This window comes from Saccopteryx leptura, chromosome 7 (genome assembly GCF_036850995.1).
Source record: "Saccopteryx leptura isolate mSacLep1 chromosome 7, mSacLep1_pri_phased_curated, whole genome shotgun sequence".
NCBI classification, from domain to species: Eukaryota; Metazoa; Chordata; class Mammalia; order Chiroptera; family Emballonuridae; genus Saccopteryx; species Saccopteryx leptura.
The window spans coordinates 24,398,299-24,421,356 of NC_089509.1; the positions used below are offsets into that span (position 1 = coordinate 24,398,299).

The 23,058-nt window shown below is 35.9% G+C and overlaps 1 protein-coding gene across 1 annotated transcript in view; it reads right to left on the reverse strand.

Annotated features, from left to right (window-relative positions):
• Window positions 1-23,058, reverse strand: part of LRP1B (LDL receptor related protein 1B) — a 2,108,848-nt gene that overhangs the window by 468,582 nt on the left and 1,617,208 nt on the right. Inside the window, exons 38-41 of the mRNA XM_066345498.1 lie at window positions 21,963-22,089; window positions 21,680-21,831; window positions 21,271-21,395; window positions 19,531-19,902 (exon numbers count right to left, since the gene is read on the reverse strand). Coding sequence (XP_066201595.1) covers window positions 19,531-19,902; window positions 21,271-21,395; window positions 21,680-21,831; window positions 21,963-22,089 — 776 coding nt within the window. The remainder of the gene's footprint in view (window positions 1-19,530; window positions 19,903-21,270; window positions 21,396-21,679; window positions 21,832-21,962; window positions 22,090-23,058) is intronic.

The following is a 23,058-nucleotide window of genomic DNA, read 5'->3' on the forward strand; positions in this document are numbered from 1 at the left end:
CTGTAGTTATTTCTGCTACAAATTTTTCCCTACCACCTTGTAAATTCCATGGGGGCAAGGATATTGATTTTCAGAGAACATATGATTCATTCCTTTGGTGAAAATTTCCTGATTGCTTACTAAGTCCCAGCAACTACACATCCAGTCAGACTGCCCCAAAGCCATTTGCAGCAGCAGTCAACACAGTGCTCTGAGGACTGACAATTGCTGGGCTGGAGATAAACTGATGGACAAGTCATGGTTTCTCCTTCCATCTCTCTCATACAACAAATGCAGGTGCTACCTTAATTAAAATATTACAATATTATACTGATAGACTGTTTTTGGAGACTGTGGAATACGTTCTAATCTCTGGCTTGAGAGAATGTGTGTGTGTGTGTGTGTGTGTGTGTGTGTGTGTGTGTGTGTGTGTGTGTGTGTGTGTGTACGCAGGCCATGTGGGTGTTGAGGAAGACCTAAGCTGAAACCAGAAGTGTGAAATGTGAACACAAATTAACCAGTGAAATATAGGTAAGGAAAGAGCACATGTAACATTTATCTAGAGGCAAGAGAGATTGGTTGCTCAAACACTACAATTGTTTAGCAGAGTAGACAAATAAATCTGGTAGATTGGTTTCATTCATTTATACATTTTAGATAAGAGGCTTATCCTTCTTTATCTATGAATCTGTGTAGTTCATATATGTAAATTATACAGCAAGAAATCCCTGTATCAGAGTATGTGGAAAACTTATTCATTGCTTGGCTCTTCCTATAGTTTAAATAACCCATTTGTCATCAATACTGCCTCAGAATGACAGACTGTGTAATAGAAGGTGTTACATCAATATCAGTCTGAAATTTTGCTACTTTCCAAATTGCTCCCTTGTTTTGCGAATATGTTTTTTATAATATTAATGGAGGTAAATCAAAGAGTGAGGAAAATGTTAGAGTTTACAAATAAATTATAAATAAATGGCTAGTGTTATATAACAGTTATTTAATCAAGAACTGAATATAGCTTCTAAGTATAAATACATGTCTCATGCCATCTTGGTGAAAAATCACTTGGGGAATTATACTTCTATTTTTATTAATTCTGAAACAAATATTCATCTCATTGAATTCTGTTTATTCTCTACTAACACTGGCAGAGTAGGAAGTTTATTATAGTTGTCTTTTACATAGTGACTAAACTAATCTCATTTTCTCTTAATAGCCACCTAACTAATGAGTTCAACAGACACACACTTTCACAGATACGAGCTGTCCTGGACTCAACTACCCCTCATGCTAAACATGTAGGCTACTATCAGGTGAGCTATCTTCGCAAGTCATCTGGCCATGCTTATCCAATTCAAAGTCCTGGGTTTCCTGAATATAGCAAAACATAGAACTTTATGCTTTATAAAGATTTTGTCATTTCAGACTTTCATGGATTAATGATAAATTCTGTTCCTAGCCATCACTCTATACATATAGGTTTCTAAGCAACATTATATTGAAGAGTCAAAAGGGATAAGGCAAATGGAACTAATTAAAATTTGCTTTATTACATGGTACATTCTTCTATATCTGATACATACTTACATTTACCAATAATGTTTTTTCATTTAATTTTAGTTTAGTTTTAGTATTGTTTCCATATGGACACTCAACCAAATAAGTTATCAGCAGCTCTCTAGGTGCACAGGGTAGAGGACAGAGAATATTTAGATATTTGGAAAACTTTATGCTTCTAACAACAGAACTTAATTCTATTGTTTTGAATGTATAATTTTCTTTCTTAATGTTTATTTTATATTTTAGAGAGAAAGGAAGGGAGAGAGAGAGAGAGACAGGAACATCAATCTGTTCCTGGATGCGCCCTGACTGGGAATTGAACCTGCAACCTCTGTGTTTTGGGGTGGTGCTCTAGCCAATTGAGTTATTGGGCCAGGGATATCATTTCTTTCTTTCTTTCTTTTTAAATATCCAACCCCATATTTTGCTACTCATGTAAGCATAGCCTATTGATATACCCTGAGTACCTTCTGTCATTTATCCCAAGAAAAATCTCCTATAGTGTCTAGAACATATATATTAATCAAGTGCATATGTTCAATAAACAGTGAGAGATGATTGAAGAACTGTGGAGCCCTATGTCCTGTTCACCCACAGAGGCCTTTTTCTTCAGGATCCTCCACTTTTGTTTTCCACTGTCCTTTTAAAGTTTGAGGGGAGAATCACATCTGTTCTTCAAAATGTTTGTATGCGATAGTGGTCATTTTGCATGCTGGACGGATTCTACAAATTATAATGATGTAGCTTTAAAGAAAATGAGTCAATTAAGGAAAATGAAGGCAAAAATGTAGCATAATGATTTATGCTAATTGAGTGCTTATTAAATTCTGCTCATTGTTCTAAAAAACTCAACTCACTAGATTTCATCAACCTTCTGAGATTTATGTTAAACTCAAGGCAGAAAAAGGGAAAGCAAATAGAAGATTAGTAATTATTCAGTAATAAATGATTGAAAACATATTCCTAAAGCAAGAAACTGAGGAAAGGGAAGGTGTATAAATTGCCCAAAGACACCGCTTGTAAGTGGTAAACAGTGAGGGAGTGGCTGGGCTGAATCCAGCTAGGTCTCCTGGTTCCAGAGTGCCTGCTATCCTAGGTCTCCTGGTTCCAGAGTGCCTGCTATTCTAGGTCTCCTGGTTCCAGAGTGCCCGCTATTCTAGGTCTCCTGGTTCCAGAGTGCCCGCTATTCTAGGTCTCCTGGTTCCAGAGTGCCTGCTATTCTAGGTCTCCTGGGTCCAGAGTGCCCGCTATTCTAGGTCTCCTGGTTCCAGAGTGCCTGCTATTCTAGGTCTCCTGGGTCCAGAGTGCCTGCTATTCTAGGTCTCCTGGTTCCAGAGTGCCCACTATTCTAGGTCTCCTGGTTCCAGAGTGCCTGCTATTCTAGGTCTCCTGGTTCCAGAATGCCCGCTATTCTAGGTCTCCGGGTTCCAGAGTGCCCGCTATTCTAGGTCTCCTGGTTCCAGAGTGCCCGCTATTCTAGGTCTCCTGGTTCCAGAGTGCCCGCTATTCTAGGTCTCCTGGTTCCAGAGTGCCCGCTATTCTAGGTCTCCTGGTTCCAGAGTGCCCGCTATTCTAGGTCTCCTGGTTCCAGAGTGCCTGCTATTCTAGGTCTCCTGGTTCCAGAGTGCCCGCTATTCTAGGTCTCCTGGTTCCAGAGTGCCTGCTATTCTAGGTCTCCTGGGTCCAGAGTGCCTGCTATTCTAGGTCTCCTGGTTCCAGAGTGCCTGCTATTCTAGGTCTCCTGGTTCCAGAGTGCCTGCTATTAACCAATATTCCAGCAACCTCTCCTACTTTCTCATGGAAACTTAAATCTCTGTAATCCCTTCCCCTGAGAATCACATCAGTCCAACCAGGCAAGCAGTAGAAGTAAAAAAATTGCTTTTATTCTGCAAATGAAGCTGTAAAACAAGTCTAATAATCTATATTTTTAACACACTGCAAATTCACAACAAGTTAGTTTTATTTTCTACTAAGTGAAGAGTGTTGTTTTAGGCTAAAAGGGATGTAGAAAGAGTATAAGCAATGGAGGCTGCCTAGAAAAACCTGACATTTCTTTGGAGAAATTAAAATAGACACAAACAGAACAAAACAAAGGCATAACCAGGGATGTGATAAGGATGTGAAGCAACAGAGTAAGTTCTAAATGTCTTTTAAAAGAAGACTTATCACTGTGGGCTGTGGTTGTAGAAAAACAAAACAAAACAACAACAACAACAAAAACCCCTCATCCCTTAATGTTAAGAATTATTAAGTTCTCCAAATATAGATCAGTTGAAAGGACATAAAATCATTTCCATCTTAGTTTAGCAACGTAAGTAAAGATGTGGAGTTTTAGACAAGAATATGGTATGTTCTTAACACAAAGAGTGCACATTGGACTAGAGGAAAGGGTGAATTTTACATCGTAGAGAGATTTGTGATGACATCAATCAACTAAATTAAGATCACACTAAATCTGGAGATTTAAATATACTACAATTTTAGATGTATAAATGGTATTTCAATTAGTGTTTTAGAGAGTAACTCATTGTTGTGTAGATAGATAGAAACTTCAGAAACTCAAGGCAGAAAAATGAAAAGCAAGTAAAAAATTAGCAATTATTTAGCAATAAATAAATAAAAAATAGCCTATAATGGTGACCTATATAAGAAAACTATTTGATAAATAAATGGTTCAGGGGTTACAGGGACATAGGGAGTTAAATAACATTATTATTATTATTATTATTATTATTATTATTATTATTGAGGTTAGATTCCAATTGGGAAGAAAAATTATAATTTTACCTGCACTGAAAATAAGAGGGGCTCTGGTTTTTTAAGTGGGCTAATTATTTTAGCATGTTCATTAAGAATTGACATAAAGAATATTAAAGGAAAATTTCAGTAAATTTCTAGAGATTTCCCACTGTCTTACTAGTAAAGAAATAAAGTTTGAATTTAGAGTAATAATAAATACTAAAGGTTCTAGTGTGAATCATCACAGTGATTGAGTTCTTTATATGTGAAAATATGCCCAGGAGTACACGGAAAAACCTTCTGTTGAAACTCACTTGTAAAGTGACGTCACGGAAATGGCGCCGTGAGCAGCGCGTCCGACAGATCTCCCCAAAATCACAACAAATTTATCAACTAGAAACAGGAAAATTTATCTTCGGATCATTACGGAGTTCCACACAAACTGAAAGCAAAAGGACTGTTATCACTTGAATCTGAGAGACGAGGGTGTGGAGGAAGCTACCGCAGGGACGTTCATTCAAGCCGCGAGGAAGTGCGCCTGTGGTAAGTCATCCCGCACTCGGGAGCCGCGAGCCGCCGCCGCGAGCCGCCGCGAGCAGCGCCCGGGTAGGTTGCAGAGCGAGCACCGCCCACACTCCGGAGTGGCGAGCAGCCGCTGGTGCGCGCCCGGTCTGGTTGCAGACTGAGCATTGCAGACCGAGCACCGCTAACGTTCCCAGCGGCCCGCGCACGGGGAGCGGGAGAGGCCCCAGGGCGGTATTCCCTACTTGGGAGATTCTCTCCGCGGGCGGGGCACCTCACCCAGCCATTCAAGCTAACAATCAAGCGTTGGGGGAGGGGCGCGCGCAGGCAGCCTGAAATACCTTCAGGAGCACAGCTGCGACCCAATTACTAAAATTAACTTAACCCGTGAAATCTGCGCACCCTCGGTTCTAATTGATAAGATCTCTCTCAGTTCACCGACCCAAGACAAGAGGCGTGATATTTTTTAGTGCCTCTCGCTAAAGGGGCGGGGGCAACTTCTGATTGATAGAGCCTCCATATTCAGGGATAAACGCTAACAAGAAGGACTTGGCAGATAATAAGATCTATACCACACTAGTCGCAAGCAGAGACTAGTGCCTCTTCTTACCAGCCAAAACAGGCTACAAAGTGTGGAAAGCCTGGGTTGAGAGGTCCAACTGAATGCTAGGCGCTGAACAGTCACCTTGACAACAATTGACTCCCACCCCCGCCTGATTACACTGGAGGCCCTGACTGCCAAAGCCCTTCCCAAAGCCTTGCACTGAGTGGGGATAGAGTGGGGATTTCCCAGCTCTTTGAGCCTCTTACTCCCCAGGCAGAAGCAGTGGCAGCCTTATAGCTGGATCACCAGGCTGCTAATTCAGGAAGGGGGGACTAGGAGAGAGAATCCACGAAAGCAAACTCTCTCATCGTTGGACCCTGCAAACGCCAACAAGCCTTGACTACCAGCAAGACTAAAGCCAATTATATGACATTGCCATAGAATCCCATCAACTGCAAATCCCTACCGAAATGTGACACAGGGGCAGAGCCTGGGGTACAGAGTCACCGACCAGGACGAGGGAGAGAAAAGAAAAAAGAAGAAGTTAACATCTCAAAATCAAGAAAAATCCACAGACTTTACAACTTGTTCCACTAATTTTTTTTTGTTGTTGTTGTTTGTTTCTTCTATCTTATTGCCTTTATTTCCTCCACCTTGGTCCTTCTATTCTCTGCCCATCTTATGCTTCCCTTTTCTTGAACTACACTACCCATAAGTGTTACATTTTATTTCTCTTCTTCATCCTCACCCTCCTTTGGGGTTATACTCCAGGACACTTAACTCTCACTCTCTCCTCTTTTTTTTTTTTGTTTTTTTTTGCTTTATTTTGTTTTTTTTCTCTCCTTTTTTATTTCTTCCTTCGTTTTTCTCTTTTTCTTATTCTTTCCTTTCTATTCGTTTTTTCTTTTCTCGTTTTACTTTCCTCCCATTTAATCCTCAATCACGAACAAATTAGTTAATTGGGGACTCAAGGGTTTTTTTGGCTTTATTTTTCTTTTTCGCTTTTGTTTTTGTTTTTTTCTTGTTAGTTTACTTTTGTGGCATTTTGGGTCCTCCCAACCCAAGGTCTCCATTGTATTTGGTCTTTGCTCCACTTAATACAACAGATTTTTACTTATTATTTTTATTGTTTTCTTCTTTATTATTCCTTTTTTTGTCCTTTTTTCTGGTTCCCTCTTATCCCTCTCATTATATCTCTTAGTTGACCATCACCCGCAGGCAGATCAACTTATGCTTGTCTAAGATTTTCTTCCTTTATTTTTTTTTTCTTTTTTTTGCATTTAGTAGGTCCCTACTCCCCTTTTTTTTTTTTTTGCCCCTTGAACTCTTCAGCGCAAACCAGGCCCTCCATTATAGGCACGATATTTCCCTGAGGAGGGGAGAGGAGGGAAGGAGAAGAAAGAAAAAAAAGGGGGAAATAATAAATTATTACTGCTTTTTTTTGTGGGGTGTTTTACCCTTTGTTTTTTTTTTTGTTTTTTTTTTTCTTTTTTTTTTTGTTTTTTTTTTTTACTTTTTACTCTTTATTAATTCTAATTAGTGCTATCAACAAGACCACCCTCAGATGCCAATAAGAAAGAGGAAATCGAATATTATGGATACAAAAGAAAGAGAGGTAACACAAATAGATGTGGAAAAATCTATGGAGAAAAGACTTAACATATTGGAAGCCTTGGAGCTAAATGACAGAGAATTTAAAATAGAAATCTTAAAAATACTCAGAGATATACAAGAAAACACAGAAAGGCAATATAGGGAGATCAGAAAACAACTCAATGAACACAAAGAATATATTACCAAAAATTGAAACTATAAAAACAAATCAAACAGAAATGAAAAACTCAATTCACGAGCTGAAAAACGAGGTAACAAGCTTAGCTAGCAGAACAACCCAGATTGAAGATAGGATTAGTGAAATAGAAGACAAACAACTTGAGGCACAACAGAGAGAAGAAGAAAGAGACTCAAAAATAATAAAAAACGAGAAAGCCCTACAGGAATTATCTGACTCCATCAGAAAGAATAACATAAGAATAATAGGTATATCAGAGGGAGAAGAGAAAGAAAATGGAATGGAGAATATACTCAAACAAATAATAGACGAGAACTTCCCAAGCCTGTGGAAAGAACTAAAGCCTCAAATTCAAGAAGCAAACAGAACACTGAGTTTTCTTAACCCCAACAAACCCACTCCAAGGCACATCATAATAAAGATGACACAAACCAATGACAAAAAAAATTCTCAAGGCAGCCAGGGAAAAGAAGAGTACAACATATAAAGGAAGGCCTATTAGATTATCATCAGATTTCTCAGCAGAAACTCTACAAGCTAGAAGAGAGTGGACCTCAATATTTAAAGCCCTGAAAGAGAGGAACTTTCAGCCAAGAATACTATACCCATCAAAGCTATCCTTCAAGTATGAAGGAGATATAAAAACATTCACAAATACAGAAAAGATGAGAGAATTTATCACGAGAAAGCCCCCACTCCAGGAAATACTAAAGGGGGTTTTCCAACCAGATTCAAAGAACAAAAGAAAACAACACCACAAGTAACAGCTCCACCAAGAACACAATAAAACCAAACTTAAACTGTGACAACAAAGGAAAAAAAAGGGGGGGAGAGAATGGAGATTAACAGTAGCAAAGGACGATGAAGTGCAGAAATACTTATAAGATAGGGTACTACAATGAATATGGTAGGTACCCTTTTCATTACTTAATGGTAACCACCCTAGAAAAAACCACCACAAAAACACATGACTTAAAAAAGGTAGCAACAGAGGAAAGAAGTATGGAACACAAACAAACAGAAACAAATGATAGAAAAACAAAAGAGAAGAATCAAACTAGATACAAAACTAACAGAAAGCAATTTATAAAATGGCAGTAGGGAACCCACAAGTGTCAATAATTACACTAAATGTAAATGGATTAAACTTACCAATAAAAAGACACAGAGTAGCAGAATGGATTAAAAAAGAAAATCCAACTATATGCTGCCTACAAGAAACACATCTAAGCAACAAGGATAAAAACAAATTCAAAGTGAAAGGCTGGAAAACAATACTCCAAGCAAACAACACCCAAAAAAAAGCAGGTGTAGCAATACTCATATCTGATAATGCTGACTACAAGACAGAAAAAGTACTCAGAGACAAAAATGGTCACTTCATAATGATTAAGGGGACACTGAATCAAGAAGACATAACAATTCTTAATATATATGCACCAAACGAAGGAGCACCAAAATATATAAGACAGCTACTTATTGACCTTAAAACAAAAACTAACAAAAATACAATCATACTTGGAGACCTCAATACACCGCTGACGGCTCTAGATCGGTCATCCAAACAGAGAATCAATAAAGATATAGTGGCCTTAAACGAAATACTAGAACACCTGGATATGATAGACATCTACAGGACACTTCATCCCAAAGCGACAGAGTATACATTTTTCTCTAGTGTACATGGAACATTCTCAAGAATTGACCATATGTTGGGCCACAAAGACAATATCAGCAAATTTAGAAAAATTGAAATTGTACCAAGCATATTTTCTGATCATAAAGCCTTGAAACTAGAATTCAACTGCAAAAAAGAGGGGGAAAAACCCACAAAAATGTGGAAACTAAACAACATACTTCTAAAAAATGAATGGGTCAAAGAAGAAATAAGCGCAGAGATCAAAGGATACATACAGACAAATGAAAATGAAAATACGACATATCAGAATCTCTGGAATGCAGCAAAAGCAGTAATAAGAGGAAAGTTCATATCACTTCAGGCCTATATGAACAAACAAGAGAGAGCCGAAGTAAACCACTTAACTTCACACCTTAAGGAACTAGAAAAAGAAGAACAAAGACAACCCAAAACCAGCCGAAGAAAGAAGATAATAAAAATCAGAGCAGAAATAAATGAAATAGAGAACAGAAAAACTATAGAAAAAATCAATAAAACAAGGAGCTGGTTCTTTGAAAAGATCAACAAAATTGACAAACCCTTGGCAAGACTCACCAAGGAAAAAAGGCACAGGACTCAAATAAATAAAATCCAAAATGAAAGAGGAGAGATCACCACAGACATCATAGATATACAAAGAATTATTGTAGAATACTATGAAAAATTATATGCCACCAAATACAACAATCTAGAAGAAATGGATAAATTCCTAGAACAATACAACCTTCCTAGACTGAGTCATGAAGAAGCAGAAAGCCTAAACAGACCAATCAGCAGGGAGGAAATAGAAAAAACTATTAAAAACCTCCCCAAAAATAAAAGTCCAGGCCCAGACGGTTATACTAGTGAATTCTATCAAACATTCAAAGAAGACTTGGTTCCTATTCTACTCAAAGTCTTCCAAAAAATTGAAGAAGAAGCAATACTTCCAAACACATTTTATGAGGCCAACATAACCCTCATACCAAAACCTGGCAAGGATGGCACAAAGAAAGAAAACTACAGACCAATATCTCTAATGAATACAGATGCTAAAATTCTAAACAAAATACTGGCAAACCGAATACAACAACATATTAAAAAAATAATACATCATGATCAAGTGGGATTCATCCCAGAATCTCAAGGATGGTTCAACATACGCAAAACGGTTAACGTAATACACCATATCAACAAAACAAAGAACAAAAACCACATGATCTTATCAATAGATGCAGAAAAGGCTTTTGATAAAATACAACACAATTTTATGTTTAAGACTCTCAACAAAATGGGTATAGAAGGAAAATATCTCAACATGATAAAGGCCATATATGATAAACCATCAGCCAACATCATTTTAAACGGCATAAAACTGAGGACTTTCTACCTTAAATCAGGAACAAGACAGGGTTGTCCACTCTCTCCACTCTTATTTAACGTGGTGCTAGAAGTTCTGGCCAGAGCAATCAGACAAGACAAAGAAATAAAAGGCATCCATATTGGAAAAGAAGAAGTAAAGGTATCACTTTTTGCTGATGATATGATCCTATACATCGAAAACCCGAAGGACTCCACAAAAAGATTATTAGAAACAATAAACCAATACAGTAAGGTCGCAGGATACAAAATTAACATACAGAAGTCCATAGCCTTTCTCTATGCCAACAATGAAATATTAGAAAACGAACTCAAAAAAATAATCCCCTTCACGATTGCAACAAAAAAAATAAAATACCTAGGAATAAACATAACAAAGAATGTAAAGGACCTATATAATGAAAATTACAAAGCATTGTTAAGGGAAATCGAAAAAGATACAATGAGATGGAAAAATATTCCTTGTTCTTGGATAGGAAGAATAAATATAATCAAAATGGCCATATTACCCAAAGCAATATACAAATTTAATGCAATTCCCATCAAAATCCCTATGAGATTTTTTAAAGAAATGGAACAAAAAATCATCAGATTTATATGGAACTATAAAAAACCCCGAATAGCCAAAACAATCCTAAGGAAAAAGAATGAAGCTGGGGGCATTACAATACCTGACTTTAAACTATATTATAGGGCCACAATAATCAAAACAGCATGGTATTGGCAGAAAAATAGATACTCAGACCAATGGAACAGAATAGAAAGTCCAGAAATAAAGCCACATATATATGGTCAAATAATCTTTGATAAAGGGGCCAACAACACACAATGGAGAAAAGAAAGCCTCTTCAACAAATGGTGTTGGGAAAACTGGAAAGCCACATGCAAAAGAATGAAACTCGACTACAGCCTGTCCCCGTGTACTAAAATTAATTCAAAATGGATCAAAGACCTAAATATAAGACCTGAAACAATAAAGTACATAGAAGAAGACATAGGTACTAAACTCATGGACCTGGGTTTTAAAGAACATTTTATGAACTTGACTCCAATGGCAAGAGAAGTGAAGGCAAAGATAAATGAATGGGACTACATCAGAATAAAAAGTTTTTGCTCAGCAAGAGAAACTGATATAAAAATAAACAGACAGCCAACTAAATGGGAAATGATATTTTCAAACAACAGCTCAGATAAGGGCCTAATTTCCAAAATTTACAAAGAACTCATAAAACTCAACAACAAACAAACAAACAATCCAATAAAAAAATGGGAAGAAGACATGAATAGACACTTCTCCCAGGAAGAGATACAAATGGCCAACAGATATATGAAAAGATGCTCAGCTTCATTAGTTATTAGGGAAATGCAAATCAAAACTACAATGAGATACCACCTCACCCCTGTTAGATTAGCTATTATCAACAAGACGGGTAATAGCAAATGTTGGAGAGGCTGTGGAGAAAAAGGAACCCTCATTCACTGTTGGTGGGACTGTAAAGTAGTACAACCATTATGGAGGAAAGTATGGTGATTCCTCAAAAAACTGCAAATAGAACTACCTTATGACCCAGCAATCCCTCTACTGGGTATATACCCCAAAACCTCAGAAACATTGATACGTGAAGACACATGTAGCCCCATGTTCATTGCAGCACTGTTCACAGTGGCCAAGACATGGAAACAACCAAAAAGCCCTTCAATAGAAGACTGGATAAAGAAGATGTGGCACATATACACTATGGAATACTACTCAGCCATAAGAAATGATGACATCAGATCATTTACAGCAAAATGGTGGGATCTTGATAACATTATAAGGAGTGAAATAAGTAAATCAGAAAAAAACAAGAACTACATGATTCCATACATTGGTGGAACATAAAAATGAGACTAAGAGACATGGACAAGTGTGTGGTGGTTACCAGGGGTGGGGGGAGGGAGGACAGGGGGAGAGTTAGGGGGAGGGGGAGGGGCACAGAGAACTAGATAGAGGGTGGCAAAGGACAATCTGACTTTGGGCGAGGGGTATGCAACATAATTTAATGACAAGGTAACCTAGACATGTTTTCTTTGAATATATGTACCCTGATTTATTAATGTCATCCCATTACCATTAATAAAAATTTATTTAAAAAAGAAACTCACTTGTACAGTCAGAAACAAATTATAGGGAGGAATATTTGATAACATAAGAAAGTGATGGAGACAACATTAAATGTTTTATTTCTTGGTCCAGGTTTGGCTAAAAAAAAAAAGTATTGTGTCATCAACAGAAATAACTGGAATAAAGTGAGAAATGTATGATAATTACAATTAAGGTAAAGAAAAACCAGACAAATAGACTAGACTAGATGTAATGTAATCAGATTACTATGTTTCAAAGAAGGAAGAAGAAGTTGAAGAAGTTTAGGTAAAGCCCTGGTCAGATAGCTCAGTTGGTTAGAGCTTCACTCCAAAGCACAGGGATTGCCGGTTTGGTCCCTGGTCAGGGCACCTACAGGAACATACCAAAGTTTCTGTTCCTCTCTCCCTTCCTTTCTCTCTCTAAATTCCATAAATAAAAAATAAAAATTAAATTTTTTTAAAGGATTAAAAAAAAAGAACTTTAGATAGAGTAGTGCTAAGGAGTAACCAGATGCAGGGCTTTGGAGGAAAGTAAAAACTGAGCACAGTAGAGTCAAAAGTGAATTGAAAATTGTGGAGAGACTCTGGCCGGTTGGCTCAGCAGAACATCAGGCTGTTGTGTGGAAGTCCCAGGTTCGATTTGAGGTCAGGGTACACAGGAGAAACAACCATCTGCTTCTCCATCCCCTCTCCTTCCCCCTCCCTCTCTCTTTTACTCTCTCTCTTCCCTTCCTGCAACCATAGCTCAAATGGTTCAAGCAAAGTTGGCCCCAGGTGCTGAGAATGGCTGGGTGCATGTGGAGCCTATCTTTCTGCTTCCCCACCTCCCTGCTTCCCACTTAATAATAATAATAATAATAATAATAATAATAATAATAATAAAAGAAAATTGCGACGAGATTGATAAGTGCATAAAAGCATAAGTAATAATACTGTCCTCATTAAGAAAGTTTGTATGAATGGGGAGGAAAGAAAGAAAAAAGAGCAGCAAGTTTTAATTGACTAAGAATGGAGAAGAACCTTGGCATGTAGTTGAAAGAGAGTAAAAGAGAGTATTGGTTCATACACAGTTTTATCAACATGTCAGTAAATGGCAAACTACACATTGCAAATTTTACTTTGTAAAAACCTTAAAAAGTTAGTGAGGTTTGCAACAGCTGACAACATTAATTTGAACATAACCTTTTGTATTTTAAGAATGCTATTCTGCCTGTGGTGAGTGTCGGCCTGGCGTGCGGGAGTCCCGGGTTCGATTCCCAGCCAGGGCACACAGGAGAAGCGCCCATCTGCTTCTCCACCCCCCCTCCTCCCTCTCTGTCTCTCTCTTCCCCTCCCGCAGCCAAGGCTCCACTGGATGGCTCTGTGCCCTCTGCCTCAGGCACTAGAATGGCTCTGGCTCTGATTGAGGCAGAGCATCGCCCCCTGGTGGGCATGCCGGGTGGATCCCGGTCGGGCACATGTGGGAGTCTGTCTGCCTCCCCATTTTCAGCTTCAGAAAAAAATACAAAAAAAAAAAAAAAGAATGCTATTCTGCAAGTGAGACACTCTAAATCATATATTATGTTATAGTAGGTGTCATAAATAAGGCTAACTATAAAATTGTTTGAAATATAATCTACTTATCTTTACTTATTCCGTTTTTAAAGCCATATAATTAAAAGTCAATTAAGAAAAGAAAAAAAAAACCATTCCAGGAAGCATATTACAGAATAGTTTTACTTATTTATTTATTTGTTTATTCAATCATTTATTCATTTACTTATGAGAGGAGAAAGAAAGAGAGAGACAAAAAGGGAGAGAAACGGAGGAGAGAGAGATGAGAAGCATCAGCTCATAGTTGCTCCACTTTAGTTGTTCATTGATTGCTTCTCATATGTGCCTTCAGGTACTCAAGCAGAGCCAATGACTGCTTGCTCAAGCCAGAGACTTTGGGCTTAAAGCCAGTGACCTCTGGGTTCAAGCCAGCAACCTTAGGATCATGTTGATGATCCTGCAATCAAGCCGATGACCCCAGGCTCAAGCAAACAAGCTTGCGCTGAAGCTGGGGACCTCAGGGTTTTGTACTGGACTCTCACCATTCTGGGTTGATGCTCTATCTACTGTGCCACCACCCATCAGGCCATAATGATGTTTTAGTGTACAGTTTTTAAACATTCTCTCTCTCTCTCTCCCCTTCTCACCCTCTCTGTCAGAATTTTTAGCCAGATATAATATACTGAAAAGCTCAAGTTGAATATGCAGGTAATACTTCTTGATTTCTTATAAATTTTGTTTATTCTTGCACTAGAAACCTAAATAATGGAGCACATTTTAGCAGATATATGAAATGGAGATATCTTGCCTCTTTATACAATAACAGGTAACTTCACACCTATAAATTATAACCGTCTCTCAAAAGGAACCTTGGATTCTCTTGTGCCTTTGACTATTTTAACAGGTACTCTACTGTTTTCTTAAGAATTTTGAATTCGTCATCCATCCAATCAAAGACCTATTTATAATTCACAGTACATTGATTTCATCTGCTGAATTTATGCCATAAATCTCTCAAAAGGAAAGAAATGTTCTAATATGTATACTTTCCTTTATTACTCCCTATGAAAAATGCCACTTTTACCACTATATCACAGGTATTTTTTCTTTAGTTCCCATTTAATAATGTCCTTGTTCAAGTCAAAATTTAAAAAAAATAACCAAAACCCTTTTTTCAATCACATCGATTGCATAAAAATGTGAGGTGATTAAAGTGGCTTAATAGCAGCTAATCACGAGGGAGTTGTTAAAAAAATTAGCATTATTTGAGCTAAATCTAAAAAAGTTAATACTCTCAAGGTGACAGAATCAATTCAGTGCCATTGTAACCACTAACTCACCCATACTTTTGTTATATCTTTTCCCCACTAGGTAATTCCTGTTTCATTTTATTTCTTCACCATCAAATATAGACTAATATTTATCTCATATATAAAGTCAGATATTTTGTCATAGCTCGCTACTGGTTATCAAGAAACATATTATAACAAGTGAAACAAACAAAAAGTGAATTTCAAAAAGCGAGGCCAAACTTTAATGTATTATTTAGGAGTTTGTAGAGATAAGCTAATAATCACTCATACTATTATGTTGATTACAGGAGTTGGAAGTTCTTCCTCTTCCTTCATGTGTGCAGCCCCTTTGCATGACCTCCCATCAATATGAGTCTGTTTCCTCAGTTCCTGAATCTGGAGTTGGTCATGTGACTTACCTTGACCAATAAGACATAAATTGCAAAATGTTTCCATATTGGCAGAAACTCTTGGAATCTTGAGATCATTCCAAGCTAGCCCAGTGCAGAATGAGAGAGTTGAGGCCCAGTAACCCAGAATACAGGCTGCCTACTTCCAGACATATGAGGGAGGCCATCCTTGGTAACCAGTTACCATCTTATCTGCCAGCAGGCTGATAGGCTGATCTGAGGAGCTAACACAGGCCAGAAGAACCACCAAGCCAACCCATGCTATAGTGGGATAAATAAGCAGGTTTATTTAAAAAAAATTTTTTTTTAAATGAGTGAGTGTGAGAGAGAGACAGACAGACAAAGAGACAGGAAGAAAGAGAAATGAGAAGCATCAACTTGTAGTTATGTTACTTCAGTTGTTCATTGACTGCATCTCATATGTGCCTTGACTAGGAGGCTCCAAGCGAGCCAGTGATTCTTTGCTCAAGCCAGTGACCTGGGGCTCAAACCAGCTAGCTTTGGGATCATGTTTATGATCCCACACTCAAGCTGGATGACCCCATGCTCAAGACTGCAACCTTGGGGTTTTAAACATGGGACCTCAGTGTTTCAGGTCAATGCTCTAGCCACTGTGTCACCACTGGCTAGGCAATATAAGCAGTTGTTTTAAGATATTGAATTCTGGGATGCTTTATTATGAAATTAAAGTTAATTGATATAAACTAAACTCTCAAATTCTAGACTAAGGATTTAAAAATACGTATGCAATTAACTTTAAACTAACATTTAACACAGAAATAGCTCTGATCAGGAATTAGTAATCTCATTATCTCCACCCTCACTCATCTATTGAGATCTTGCTTATCAGTAATCTAATATTGGGATATTAACTCCTATCTGAATTATGTTTGCCCCCAAGTCCACATAACATCTCTAGAATTGCTCTATCTAATGACAGTCACTTCAGCTTGCTAGACTCCTTTCTATTTTCTCTCTATTCTTTATTAGACTCACTAACTATAACAATCATAGAACCATCCACATGTTTTTTAGTGAAGTTTCAGTTTTAAGATAAACATTGGCCCTAACTATTTTCCACATGGACATGATGCAGCAGTTATTGAATTTGTAAAATGAGACCTATCAGACCCTATAACAGCATCTAGTAGGGCCATCCCCTAAGTCTGAACACTTCTGCAGATATAATCATGATTTGGAAAGTATTTATTTCAATGTTGGCACAATGCACTATGCAATACCCCAAAACTCATATTAGTAATATTACCACTCATCTCATTAGAAAAGTCTTTAAATATTGGGTAATTAAGTCTACTGTGTTGGATAAAGGGTCTTACACAATTTTAATTTTACCTTCAACTTGGTTTTAAACATTTGCAACAAACAGTATAAGTAATTTTTCCTGTAGTGGCAGACTCACTGTACCCATTCTTTAGAAAATATCTGTTACACACCTAGGTTTGAGTAGCTACAGTTTTTCTGTTTCTTTCCAGTAAAAATTGGCATTCCTTAAAAGAAGCTTGAACTTGAATAATCACACAAATAAATGGTTTCCTTCAGGTAAACTGTATACTTCAGAATGCAGAAGTGCGTTATGTGCTTTTCATGACACAGAATAGAAGAATGTGTGTACTAAAGGGTCAATACATAATAAAATTAATTTTTTACTCTTTCTTTCAAGATGTCCTTCAGTGAAACTTTCTCTCTTCCCCCCCCCCCCCACTATTATGTGGCAGTAAAAATTCCAATGACTATAGGTAAAGTTTGAGCCACTCTTTTGATTAGTGCTAAGGTACTAGCAATTCAGCCACCATTGCTTCTGCACCATCAGGGTAGATGTCAACATAGTTTTAAAAAGAAGACTCTCTTGTAGTGTAACGGAAATAGCTTTGGTTGCTGAGATGCCTTGAACATGTATTGGGGATGGCCTGGAACCACACGTCTACAGTTTTTCTTCCTTCTGTTCTCCTACCCCACTTGGTCCAATTAACTGACAGACAGCTGTTGACCCTTTAAATTTCCTTAACTCAGTTCAGTGGCCTCTTCTACCCTCCCCAGTAAGATTTTTAAAATTCTGTAGGCCTTTTGTATTTTCTGGATTCTATTAAATTTCAATATTATTTATTTTTAGAGTTCCTCTTAAACTATGGCCTCTAAAGTCTATAAACTTTTATTCATTTTTACTTCCATGGTGCATGATAAAAAAGTGAGAAGCAAAAAAAATGAATAATGTAATATATTATGAGCACTTCCAACTCTAAATTGCCTAAGTCTAGAAAAATGGAGGACCAAAGCAGATTATAATATAAACCTCATAGATATATTCCCAAAGAAACAACAAATCTCAAATATGCCTGAATTTTATGATCAGTAAAATAGGCTGCATGTTCACACACACATACACACACACAAGCAAAAATATTATGTGCTAGAATATACAAACTGATATAAAACTATCAATAAGTATGATAATCTAGAGAATAAACAAAACAAGAATGTATATTTGTAAAGCCAATATATTTGGAAAGTATACACTTGAACTTATTTGGAAATGGTGAGTAGTATCTGAAAAGCAAAAAGGATTGTGAAAGATATTAAGTGTTGAAATAAGAAAATGAACAGTGGAAATTATAGCAATCTTGATCTAAAATATCTCTTTTTATATTTTCTATTGTATAGGTAAATATACAACTACATGCTGGATCTCACTAGTTACCAGGCAAATGCATATTAATGTAAGTTGACATTTTATGCATTAGATAATAATAAGAAAAAAACTATAAAATCATTGCTGGCAAAAGTATGAGAGAAAAAAACATTTTATAGATAATTGATGAAAACATAAAATGAAATAGTTTTGTTAGAGAGAAATTCAAACAGCTATAAAAAAATAAAATAAATACTAACTTTGCAATTCTATTCCTAGTATCCTGTGCTAAAAATTATATGTGAATAAACATACTTATACATGCAAATTTTTATTGGGACATTGTAGGTAATGATGAGACACCAGAAATAGCCTAAATGTTTATCAATAACAAAATGATTAAGTAAATTACTTTATTCTTATTATACAATTAGAATCAGGCTTTCAACAAAATAAAGCCTATGTACTGAAATGAAAACTTTTCAAGCTACTTTGTAATTGGAAAAAAGCAGCTGAATAATGCATATAGGATCATTCTATTTTTATAATTACAAACTATACACACACATGCATAAAGAAAATTTCAGACGTAAGTGCTTTCAATTATGAGTATGTAAATAGAATTAATGTACTGATGAGGCAGAAGTTTTATTTCTGAATCCACATTACTTGAAGACTTTACAGTAAATTTCTACAGTATTTTGCAATTTTGAAAATAACAAGAATAACTGACCTCAGTATAGTGAAATTGAAAATATATATTAAAGTCACATAAAGACAGAAGAAAGAAAGATGGTGAGTATGAAGATAGTCTTTGTAAAAGATGAATGACAGGACAGAGGTTTCTCTAAATTGAATGGATAATACATACAATATTATGCTTTAATAAATATTGAAAATAGTTTAAAATATAAAATTATTTCTTTAATAACATTTTTTCATCAAGACTATATATATGCAAAAAGATCTCTTTGAGGAAACACATTTCACTGAATACAATTAAGCAGATATCTTTGAAAATATAATTTTACCCACTGGAATAAAATGAGTAAGTTTTGTACTAAAAATTCTTTTTCATAGATTTTAACATATTTATTTATAAGAAACATTATGAAGGAACATATTGAAAGTTCCATGATTAGAAGCTAATAATCATAATATATATGCTGCATATACTAGCAGTTAATTGCTTCTTTGACTCTTGGGTAGATTATTTGGTTGCACTCATTCTTGAATATAAACTTTAGGAAAATGTACTTGCTATATGAAATTACTACTCTATTATCTCTACTAATCCAAATGATACTTGTTTCCATCAATATATTTAAAAATAAATTTTTATACTTACTTTCAACAATTACTTGTCTGTCTTCCCAGTTATCTTTAATAAGTTGTATATTTCCAAAGTGTGCATCACTGTAAAAGATTCGGTTGGTTCCTCTCTCTTTTTGATTATAGTCAAAAGCCAAGGCTATGACATTCTTGAAATAATGTGGATTCTCATATGGCCTTATTGGTGAATTCAAATTGGTTTCATCAGAAAGATGTATGCTTTTTAATATTGTTCTCCCGGAATACAGCAAATAGCCTTCATGCCTTAGGCAAGTAACTCCATCCTCTGCCAAATATCCATGGGCACAAGCACAAGTTCTCCAGGAATTTCCTCTATAGAGACAAAGTTGCTGACATCCACCATTGTCCTTGGCACAAACATTGGTCCCTAAGGTTGAAAAAAAGATAACATACACACATATATTTGTGTTTCTTTTCTCTTTTAAATATATTTTCTAATAGAAGTATTAAAATTTTAATGTTGAATAGTTTGGTATTTTATTTTTAAATTTTAGACTGGTCATTTAAAAAGCAAACATTATAAAAATATACTGAATTTTTTAATCACACAATATTAAATACTTTGATTTTTTATTTCAAAGATCGCACCATCCAAATAATACTTCTCTCAAATTTCTACTTCTCTCGCCATCCAAATAATAGCATTAAATTTTTTTCTTAATCACCCAATTAAGTGTATAATTTTTTTGAAATTTAATATTGAGAATGTAATAAGTAATATGTACCATAATCTTTGGATAAGTGATTCACTCAAAACATAAACTGAATTCACAAAAAAACATGCACTACTTTATGTTCTGTGCCTATGAAATAGTAAGATATCAAAGGAATTTATGGCTCTACTGTGCCTAACATCCTAAAAATATTGGGCATAACTTTTTACTCCAGTTTTGAGTAAAGATGCAATATGTTATTAAGATTTCTCCATTAGGCTAATCATCTAATATTAATCCATTATCTTTACCCTCCAAATTATTATTCCTTCTTTTGATGTAAAACAATTAAATACAATTTATTTTAATGAATATAAAAATGGATATTATTTTAATAAGGGTATTTTTTTAATTATCCAAATCACTGTCATATCAGTTTAAAAATACATATTTTACAGAAATGATGACTTTGGGCATATTTCACACTAACAGAAAAATTCTAGAACCATAATCACTTTATATGTTAAATATAATAAAAAACAAAAATTTTGACTGCTTTTTACTAATATTCCAATTGTGCTTTCTATATTTTCATTGACTCTATGTAGCTTTCAAATTTTTCCATATAACTTAGCACAAACCTACACTGTAGACATGTCAGACATATAATCTGTCCATACACATGCTCAGTCTTAGGCAAAAATGTCTTATATAAATTATTATATGTGTATTTCAATAGACTACTACATAAATTTTGTAAGAAATTAGATCTCCCAATAAAGAGTTTTGAGATTTTGGACTCAAATAAGAATTAATCTGTAAACTAAGATTGATATATGTTAAAGAGAAATAAGCGAGGCCCTGGAAAGGTAGCACAGTTAGTTGGTGCTGTCTTAACACACTAAGGTTGTGGGTTCTATCCCTTGTAAGGGCATGTACAAGAATCAACCAATGTGTGCTTAAATAAGTGGAACAGAAAATCGATGTTTCTCTCTCTCCCCCCTTCTTCTCTCTCTAAAATCAATCAATACATTTTTTTAAATAAATAACATAAAATATATTTATTATATGAGAATGCTGACCTTTCTCTCTTACTCTGTTAAAGATTTTCACCTCTTTCAGATTGACTCCAAGACCTGTTCTCATGGTTATGGCTTCTGTTGCATCATTTTTGTGGCCCCTTCTGATGGACCCATTAGCATGTGCTCTGCCAAGAAGATTGAACATACATGATCAACACTCTTTAATACAAATCAAGCCAGTTTTTTAAGCTCAAGATAACAGACAGCCCAGCAAAAAGGAAAGAAATCACCTTTTGATCTGTCACACTGAAATGGTCAAACCTAGACTAGAAAGAGTGATGGCCATTCCCATGGAAATTATATGGTATTTTGAGATCCTTTTTGTGATCTTGTGATGGCTAATCATACAAGGGTAACAAGTATTGAAATAACATTTTGAGACTCAAATACTCATGAAAAAATAAATTACCTGTCAGACCAATAGATGTAAGCCCCAAAGACTGTAACTGAAAACATATCCACATTGCTCCCTGCAAGCACCATCTCACGATTCCCTCCAGTCTCAAGATCAATTCTTTCTATTTTGTCTGTGCGAGCATCACACCAGTACAATTTACTTTCCTAAAGATCAATTGAAAAGAAACAGAACAAGTTATGTTTAATTGTTTCATTTTAAAAAATAAGAGAACACTAAAAGAGGACTAAAGCAAGTTGGCAGTAAATGCTATAAATATTTAAGAAATCCAACAGACCTCATAGTCAATGGAGATACCATTAGGCCAGGTGATTCCCATGCTTACAAGGACAACTTTCTCTGATCCATCTAAGTGAGCCTTTCCAATGCAGGGCATCTGTCCCCATTCAGTCCAGAACAAGTAGCTGAAATTAAATGGTTGATTTACAGTAATATGCAGATAAACACAAAAAGGCAATTATAACAGCAGTGACATTCATACTAATAAAACAAAACAAAAACATTCTAGAAATCATACACAGTTGTATCTGGTTGTAACAAAATATTTTTTAAAAAATATTAACCATTCATAGAATTTGGACAGGAGAATTCAAAATCTTATCACAATGCCTTTAGTTACATGCCACTCCCTATCTGAAATTCTTTTTTGCAACCTGGTTGCTTTATTTGTTTTTTTGGGTTTTTTTTTTTTTTTTTTGTATCTCAAACATTATATCCTTCAAGAAACATTCAGTGTTCTCTGATTACTGCACCATGGAATCTGCTTCATAAGATGAATGAGAGTGGCAAATTTATACTTGGATTTCTTTATAGTATTATTTTTTACTAGTATTTTTTGCCACCACTATATTGTCATCTCTTTTTTTATTCACGATTACACTTAAAGCACTAGGTAACTAGAATATTTAAAAAAAATAAATATTAGGCCCTGGCCAGTTGGCTCAGTGGTAGAGTGTTGGCCCAGCATGTATATGTCCTGGGTTCAATTTACAGTCAAGGCACACAGGAGAAGCAACCATCTACTTCTCCACCCTTCCCTTTTTCCCTTCTCTTTGTCTCTCTCTTCCCCTCCCACTCCACTGGACTAAGTTGGCCTAGGCACTAAGGACTGCATCATGGCCTCTCCTCAGGCACTAAAATGGCTCTAGTTAAGCAATGGCCCTAGATGGGCAGATCATCACCCCGTGTGGGCTTGCCAGGTAGACCCTGGTTGGATGCATGCAGGAGCCTGTCTCTCTGCTTCCCTATTTCTCAATTAAGAAAAATACAAAAAATAAATAAACAAAAATAAAAATAAAAATTAGTGGTAGGTAAATATATAATTTATAAATGCATATATGAAGGCATTGTAACTTTGAATTTTTTACAGTGCT